This window comes from Eleginops maclovinus, chromosome 14 (genome assembly GCF_036324505.1).
Source record: "Eleginops maclovinus isolate JMC-PN-2008 ecotype Puerto Natales chromosome 14, JC_Emac_rtc_rv5, whole genome shotgun sequence".
Taxonomy (NCBI): domain Eukaryota; kingdom Metazoa; phylum Chordata; class Actinopteri; order Perciformes; family Eleginopidae; genus Eleginops; species Eleginops maclovinus.
The window spans coordinates 8310128-8319254 of record NC_086362.1 but is presented as its reverse complement, the minus strand read 5'-3'; the positions used below and the strand labels follow the sequence as shown (position 1 = coordinate 8319254).

Sequence of the window (9127 nt, the reverse complement as noted above, 5' to 3'; positions counted from 1 at the left end):
ATATTTGTTTGAGCTTTCACACACTGATGAGGTTTGTTTGATAGTCATTTTCTGAACCAGAAAATGAGCCCATATCTGCAGCAAATCTCTTCTCTCATTTCTATATGTTCACGAGGTTGGTCTCATTAATTCTGAATGCAGCAGTCTCCGTCTTTTGATTGTTTTGCAGATTAGTGCGGTTTAGCTTGATTCTCTTCTTTCCAGCTTTGAGATAGCATTTTTCTGGCATCATATATCTACAGTCACAATAGATATGTTGAAATCTGATTTGAAATGTCCTTAACCTATCCATTTTCGGTAATATTTTCATTTTGGGTTTCCCTATATTTAAATTCTTTTCATAATTTTACATTGAATTGCAGAAAAATCTTTGGACACAAATGTAAATACATAGGCCACCCATCGCAGAGGAAGCGTGTCATTACGATTGTATGACTGAAAGTTTGGACATAAACATTTTGCTATTACTGTAAAAAGGATGCACGGAAACGCCCATTTCATTAAAAGCCAATATAATGCCCAGTGTGGAGCGAGGTACGCAGGTGACAGCTGGCCTCTCCAGGAAAACTGTGTCGAAGCCAGAATCCATGAACTGCTTATCCTGCAGAAGGCCACTTTCTATTTTTAATCTCTGACACAAAATAGAGGCGAGGAAAATAATTTGAGGTTCGGAGCCATGCTGTGTACAGCGTCGGCACAGTGCCAGGCAGCTGATTTGGCACAATGCAGAAACCGTTTTTATTTTGAGGAGTTTAAGTTTATAAAACCAGATGGAGTCTAAAATAATGGAATTACAAGATCATACTATTGTAGCTAATCATAATGGTGTTAAAAAGTATTATTAAGTATTAGTATATCAAAACTAATGTATACGAATACAAATGCAATTCTGTCGTAACTGTCATTTCATTCTGCACTTAAATATGACTTGCCCTTTAAGTCATCAACACAGTTTTACAGCACACTTTATAAAACGATCAGTACTCTTTCTCTCTTCCCTTCAGGGCTTTTCCTGCCAGAATGCGCATTGTGAAGTGCTTTGATTGGTTGCTGTCAGATGACTGAGGTGTGTGTTCTCCTCTCTGTATCTGTTCTTCAAAGAGTGATCACTGAAATCATTAGCGTGTGATTCCTGTAGCTTTGTAGATGAGTTGTCAGCATAAAACCACTAATCTCATGATATCACAGTATCAACTGGCTTTGTTCTGATCCCCCCCCCCCCCCCCCCCCCCCCCCCCCACCCCCAGCTATCTCACCCCGGAGCCTGCAGAGTGGGTCACAGCAATGCTCAGCAGCTCTAATAAGTGTGACCACCAGGGAGGGTTTGACGCCCCCTCATCTGTGGATGCTCCAAAGGTCTGAGGGATGGGGGTGGACAGGGGCATGTGGAGCCAGCAGTTTCCAGGCCAACCCCTCCTCAGGGTTAATTACTATACCAACCAGACGCCCCTGCACTGATGGTCATTGCCCTTATGATCCGTGCCTCATTCGCTCACCTTGCTTTTTTTACGCTTACCTGAGTTTCATCAAGTGGCGCCTCTGAGACACTCGAGTGCAGCTTGGTCCCTGGGTGCTCGATTTGAGGAGTGTAACTTTCTGCTCTGTTGCTGACAAGGCTGTTATTAGCTGAGATAATAGACCAAAGAGGGGGGAAAAAGCAGGCAAAATACGTCAGTCATCTTTTTCCTTCTTGTTTCATGTGGAGTTAATAATTCAAATGTATCATAGATATGATGTGCATCATTTCCTCGGTTTGCTCCCACTGCAATTACACTGTGCATTTTCTCAGCAGCTGCCAGATATGAATATTGTCACCTGCAGACAGGTAAATTATAAATATAAAGAGAAATAAATGAATGAATTAAAAAATGGCCTAAATCTCCACTTTATGTAGTATATGTACATGACACAGAGCATTTGCCATACTGGATTTCAACTTGCCTGTGAAGTTTAATTTTTTCAAAACTGCAGAGCCAGGTTAGCTGATTCCCTTCATTTCTAGTCGTCATGCTAAGCTAAGCTAACTGTACTTGCTGCAATGATTCCAGAATGGTACCCATATTTTCATCTTACTATCCCAAATGATTGTATTTTTAAAACATATCCTTAAAGCAACATAGGTAAATACTTATTCCCACAACAGAAAAACACATAATTAATATAGTTTTTTAATTTCTGAATACTCTGTGTTCCCTGTGACCTACCTCAGTAGATTTTCTACCAGTAAAAGTGAAACTGACTGCAATAACAACAAGAAAGCTCAGAGGACCCTGCTTGCAGCCGTCAGCGACTGTTGGAGGAACATGAGCTGGTGGACGGCCGATAAGCAGGAAGGCCATGCCGGGGGTCAGCACGGAGCCACGGCATACAGTCAGATCTCCATTACGATAGGAGATGGTGGGGCTGTCTGATAAGAGCTGACAGGGCCAATGTGATATCAGCGATGGGAGATCTGCCTGCTTCCCCCCCAGCATGAGAATCAGAGTTGGGCCAAACTTATCCTGGGCTCTTCCATAATGAGCTGCTCTTCAACTATGGTTTAAACATCAATAGCAGAACAACCTTTGGTAGTGATTACAACTCACAGCTGTTCATGGAAGGGTCAGTTTAGTTTTACAGAATAGCATAGTATTTTTTTCTTCTTTATCAATCGCTTCATTGTGTTATCTTGCTGTTGCAATCCCCTCTCAGATTATCCACACCTACTAATAACTACATTAGGACAGTCTATTATAAGTATTTTCTTTTTCGCACAGATGTAAGATATTTCTACTTTTTAACCTTTTAGGTCCAGTTCGCTTAAGCTGTGGTTGCAGTTTGAGCAGTGATCAGTCCTCAGCGGCTTTTGCCAGTGCTATTACACGCAGCTGGACTGGTATTTAATAGCCTGTGAAAGTTAGGCAGTCAGAAAGATGGGGAAACCCCAGTATTTTATATTATCAATGCATATTTAAGAATGATGACTTTGTTGCAGCGTTGACTTATCCATAACCATCACCATCAATCCCCCAGCTATAAGCAATGAGCCATTTGCCATTATGCAGCTTGTTAGCAATGTCCAGGCTGTGTAATTACCTGTGTCAACGGCAATGATTGTGTTCAGTAACAGATTATTCATCACGTTATAATTGTAGAAGTTGCAAGAAGGATTTTTAGCTCTTCTAACAGTGCTGAGAATTGTCCATCACTTTCCTGGTGTTTGTGCATGTCTGCAGTTCTACAGGACAGATACTTCATAATCATTCTGGGAGGAAATGTTTGTACTGCAGTTGTCTGCTGCTTTCCCACATACAGTATAGTTTAAATAGTTGATACAGCCCTTGAAGCTTCATCCTAAATGTCATGTTCTCGATCATTTTTAATATTTATTTAGTATGTTATTAAAAGTCAGTGTTTGCCATGTGTATTGCATTTTCGACTCTGTTAATTTATTTACAGAGGTGGATAAAATACTTGAGTATTTCCCTCAAGCAAAAGTGGTAATACTACAGTGTACAAATGAACCTACATAAAAGTCCTGTGATTAAAATGTTACTTAAGTGAAAGTAAACAAGTATTAGCATCAAAATATAATTCACTTCTATATGAATAGTCAAAAGTATACTTATCATGCATGACAATGGCCCAGTGTGGCACACTGCTGAGCATCTTGCAAATTCCACCAAGTGATCAAGACAGTTTTGTGTTAACCTATAATAAAACATGATACATTATCTGTTGATTATATTTGTATTATTAATCTTAACATGTATCTTTAAGTTAGATGAATGTATTGGACTAAAAAGTATAATCAGTTATATTTTTAGCAGAACATGTTCACAATGGTTCAAATGCAGTTATTTGGAAAATGCACCTAGTAACTACCCACTGTTGCTTTTCTCCTTTTCTCACTATTCACGCAATATGTGTATATGTTTGCAGTAAGGCTGCTGCAGTGAGGCTTCGGGTTGTGTGTGTGTGTGTGTGTGTGTGTGTGTGTGTGTGTGTGTGTGTGTGTGTGTGTGTGTGTGTGTGTGTGTGTGTGTGTGTGTGTGTGTGTGTGTGTGTGCGCGCGCATGCGTGTGTGCGTGCGTGTGTGTGTTTTTTTTCGGCGGGCATAGCATCATCATCCATACCAAGAGTCAGCTTCTCCTAAACACTGCACCAGATCTGCAGGACTGCGATATTTCCCGGACATGATGTGCATGGCTCAGTGAAGCCTGGGTCTTTCGCGCATGAAAGCACTGTATTGTACACATTTTGCACAAGGACAATTCAAATGAGGTAAGAGTTTCCGGTCGCCATTTTGCAGTGTGTTTAACGGTTTGGGGTAAAAGCCTGCAGGATACATACGCTGAGAGGGATCCTCGGTGAAAGGATGTCCAGACGACAGCGTTTAGATTTGGGTGATGAATATTCTCCGGGTAAAAAGAGACCCTCGGATAGGTACGTCTTGTTGCAATGTTTGCTGTTGTTGTCGTGTTGCAAACGTTAACTCTGCGCAAGTTTAGCTAGCAAGTTAGCTTTGGCAGGGGTGGGAATGCATTATTGTTCAGATACAGAGTAAAAAGCTAGCTGTGAACGGTTGCTGGTGTTATGTCGCTACAATGCCTTGCAGAGTGGCTAGTTAGCTTTGTTAGCAAACAGACCGCACGTGGTTACCAGATAGCGTAAAGCCCCGTGTCTTTAATAGCAGTGAGGACGTAACGCTACGTTTCATGAGACAAAGTCGACATGTCACGATGTTGTTATGGCATGTCTAGGGGACAGATTGACGAAGTAAAGCTGCACACAGGACAGTTAGCCAGGGTAATGGTAGCCTGTTAGCCGTCAGGTGTTACAGCCATTAGTGTCAGCTCTCTGTGGGGATGTTAACTAGACCGGTTAGCGCTTTATTATTTAAAGGACAAAGGTTGAGGCGAATAAACTTGTCGAATTAATGGAAAGTGGACTCAGGGTAATTGTCCCATATTTTTGATCCGATTTGACCTTTCAGAACTAGGACATTAGTAATTAAATCATGGTATTCATTAATAGTGAATGCATCTAACATGTAGTATTAAAAAAGAAGTGTGTTATGTTTACCTAATAGTTTAGCATCATTACATGTACATAATGCAGCTCATGGGAAGAGATGCGCACATTCACAGAACAACATGATGCTCATCTTTCTCCTACTCACGTCTGGCCTCAATATGCTCATCTCTCTACTAGTCTTGTCTGGCTTCAGTCTGATTTCTGTCCCACACATTTAGTCAAAACTTAGTAGTAAATAGAAGTTAAAACATTCCAGACAATGAGCTTTTCTTGTGGACATCAAAGTAAATCAGCTGCAACAACAGCTGTAACTCATTAAAGTAATTTCTCTGCTTCTCAAATATGGATTTTTGCTTAATTTGACCAGTTTTTATACCGTAATACAGTCAATTGTTGGGTTTTGGACCGACAGAAAAAGATATTTAGGGAATAATAGCGATTAATTAAGTGTTCCCTTGTTCTGCCTATTTTCTTGACCAAGCTAAATATGTATTTGTCCATTACATTTCAGAACATAGTGATATGTTAATCCATGTTTCTCAAAGTCAAGTGTGATGTCTTTTGATGTTTTCTGACAATTTATTTACCAAACAATTAATTGATTAATCTAGAAAGTAATCGGCAAAATTAATCTATAATGCGAATAATTGTTGACTGCAGCCCTTCTTATAAATCATGACCAGGATATACATGGTTCTCATTCTGCTCTGAAGCTGTAAAATACATGTTGCAATAGGAGAACACACTTGGTGATCGTGCATAGTTTACTCATGACCTTTCCACGTTACACTTGATAAGGCAGTGCTTTTTATAACAGTGAATACAAATTTGCAGTAACCTTTTCATTAAATTTGAAGAAATTAATGTGACATGGGTTAACATTCGTCTGTGTGCTTAGTTAAATCTTTTCCATTTCTCAGGCAGAATGTTAGATCTGTGGAGTTTCTGGGGGTGTACAGGCATTTTGGAGCTTTATGGTTTAGGGCTGGGCAATAAAGCCAAAACCTTCTATCCTGATATTGGTAATTTGTTCTTGTACTTTGAGAAAGACAGATATTTTTCTGGCATTTTTTGGACCAAATAGTTAATTATTATTAGTGCAATATCAGAATCGCCTAAAGCACAATGTCTCTTAATGGCAAATATGTGGAAATATATAATCTATTAAGAATTGTGGTGCTGCAGAGATGTGCCGGCTTATTAATCATATTCCCCAGATTTACGAAATATGTTTGGTACAGGTCACCTTAAAAAAATATATCTTTGAATAATATTGAGAAAAATTGTCACTCCATTGTTGTGAATCATATTGCATTATCAGTCTTTTGTTTTTTTCCCCAATCGTTTGCTCATCAAATCTTAACTTTCTGCATCCTTCGCCATCAGGCGTGACCGCGACAGAGAGCGCGATGAGCGGCCCAGGGATCGGGACAGAGATGTGAAGTCCTCCAGCATGCCCCGCAGCCTCCCTTCGTCTGGCAGTGGGGGCTTCCCTAAACAGCCCACCCTCCAGCAGCAGACCAACCCCTACACCAACCTGCCCCACACACCTCGCTACTACGAGATCCTGAAGAAGCGTCTGCAGCTGCCTGTGTGGGAGTACAGAGAGCGCTTCACCAACATCCTCATGGATAACCAGTGCTTTGTGCTGGTCGGCGAGACGGGATCTGGAAAAACCACACAGGTACCAGCCCTTAAACTGTTTTAGTAATGGATACACACAGATGTGTCAGAGTGCAATGCACAGCTGATGGATTTCAAACAGTTTCTGTTTGGAGCTGCTGATTCACAGCATGTGGTTGTCAAGTTTATTTAAAGTTCTTAGCAGAGCGGGGTCTGTTTTTAGAATCTGAAAGAGAGAAGATTAGAGTAAATCAGTGGTTGAGCCTCAGTCTTCTCCTGAGGGGAAAACAAACTATCTTCAAACACCAACATATAGTGGTGTAACCATGTCAATACTCTGCCATGATGATGGTAGAAACCATTTGTATTCCACTCATTCATGGTGAAGTTTCTAACAGATTTTAAGGAATTCTACATTTTTGGTCACCTCTGTAAATACAAACAGAACAATGAAGGGCTTGTTTGTTTTTCCACTAAAAAAAGAATCAGTGGTTTATTTACATTAGATATTTAATTGTATTTCTTGCAATTTAAGTGAGAATATTTCGTATTGTATTGAGGCAAAACGTCTCTTTCACAATTGGCAGGGAAAATATGTTTTAAAAAGTGTTCAGTATTTGCTTTGTTTAAAGCAAATGCATCTGAAGATATTGTAAAGTGCTAACAACGTACAGGCATTTCACCAAATATCAGTGAAAAGTTGTCAGGTATGATCATTATTTGGCCAACAGGTGTATGTTTTGCAGGACATAAAAAACTATTTTTAATGCACTTAGAAATCCCTTGCTTAAAGATTGTCACTACAACCCACTGACTCAATTCATCTTCATTCATCTTCCATTAGTTTCACTAGTTGTCTTTTCATTTAAAGTGGAAACAGACCATTCTCCTCCCCCCTAGTGTTTCCAAATGGTACAGGTCTGGAAAAAATAAAGAGACCACTCCAAATTTTTCTTCAATCTCTAGATATATGGCACAGAGAAATCTTGTCAGTAGTTTCTAGAATAACATTAAAAAAAGAGACTGATAATGCTGCAGCGGTCTCTTGATTTTCTTTTTCTTCCCCAAAGCTGTATTAATGTTGGTGCTTCTGGAGCAAAGTATCCAAACAAACTGCACAACTGAGACCGGGTTAATTATTTGGTTTGTAGAATTTAATTTGTAACAGAGGGTGGATGTACTTGTTCAAATTTCATTGGAAAAAAAATCTTCCACTAGCAGCCAAAGCAAGAACTAATAACCCCACTTTCTTGCTTCCTCTGTGAAGTTGGCTCTCTGTGCTCTATTTTTTGCGAGGCCTCTCCTGCCTGCGAAATGCTCTCTGGTTTGCATGGATCCACTGTATATGCCATAGGCTTTAATTGTGAGCGGTACAAACAGAAGGTGTGTAGAAGTAATGCGCTGCTCTTCACAATGTGGGCTGCATAAATATGGCCGAAATTGTGCAGAACTTATTACATGATTAGAACTTATAGGAAATAAGTTTCCACTTGAAAGATGCCATTTATACTCAAACATAACCGGACTCGTCTTGCTGTTTGCAGATCCCTCAGTGGTGTGGGGACATGGTGCTGTCAATGGAGGGACCGAAGAGAGCGGTGGCCTGCACCCAGCCTCGCAGGGTCGCCGCCATGAGCGTCGCCCAGAGGGTCGCTGACGAGATGGATGTGATGCTGGGCCAAGAGGTGGGCTACGCCATCAGGTTTGAGGACTGCAGCTCTGCCAAGACGGTGCTCAAGTAAGGAAGATGGTTAAAAATATTTCTCTCGGCTCTGTAATTCAAAATATCAAAAAAACAATCACAAAGCTACAGCTGTACCTGGAGGATTTGATTATAGTAGGAACTGATTATCCTGACACAAACCTCAAAATGTATCCTAAATGTGCACCAACAAGCATTATACAGTTGATTGAAATCACATGTTGCTATTCCGTTCCTATTTTCTGCGTCGTAGAACTTCTAGACCATATGAATGCCGTGCTCATTACAGGAGGGGGTTTATTTATATCCCTTTTTACAGTATGTGCTGATAGAGCCTGGATGTCTTGTGTTCAGGTACATGACAGATGGAAGGCTGCTGCGGGAGGCCATGAACGATCCTCTGCTCGAGCGCTACGGTGTGATCATCCTGGACGAGGCTCACGAACGCACGTTAGCCACAGATATCCTCATGGGTGTCCTCAAGGAAGTCGTCCGCCAGAGGGCTGACCTCAAGGTAAAAAAAATACTACGTTTAATTTGTGTATTTATAAAAAACAAATCTTTAGAGTTACAAGGTTAGTTATTGGTATAAGAAATGATCATTTTCTGGGTAAAGTATGTCATTATGCGTCCACATTCACTGTTTGTTCTGGAAAATCAGGCCTTGCATTTATTCTGTTATCTTTAGACTGGGTGTCGAAAGAACTCTTGACAGTAGTCTGATTTGTTTCCACTTAACGCCTTCAAAACGCTGTTAAAGCTCCAAACTGCGGGGTAAATTCAGTG

At 40.5% G+C, this 9127-nt stretch overlaps 1 protein-coding gene across 2 annotated transcripts in view; it reads left to right on the top strand.

The window, feature by feature from the left end:
- The first annotated feature begins 4043 nt into the window (after positions 1 to 4043).
- LOC134875935 (ATP-dependent RNA helicase DHX15-like) overlaps positions 4044 to 9127 on the top strand; it is a 28037-nt gene continuing 22953 nt past the window's right edge. The window contains exons 1-4 of one of the 2 annotated variants that reach the window (XM_063900694.1): positions 4044 to 4263; positions 6403 to 6700; positions 8184 to 8377; positions 8696 to 8855. In XM_063900694.1, the coding sequence (XP_063756764.1) occupies positions 4259 to 4263; positions 6403 to 6700; positions 8184 to 8377; positions 8696 to 8855 (657 nt within the window). In that variant the 5' untranslated portion in view covers positions 4044 to 4258. The other variant, XM_063900692.1, reaches the window with a different exon arrangement.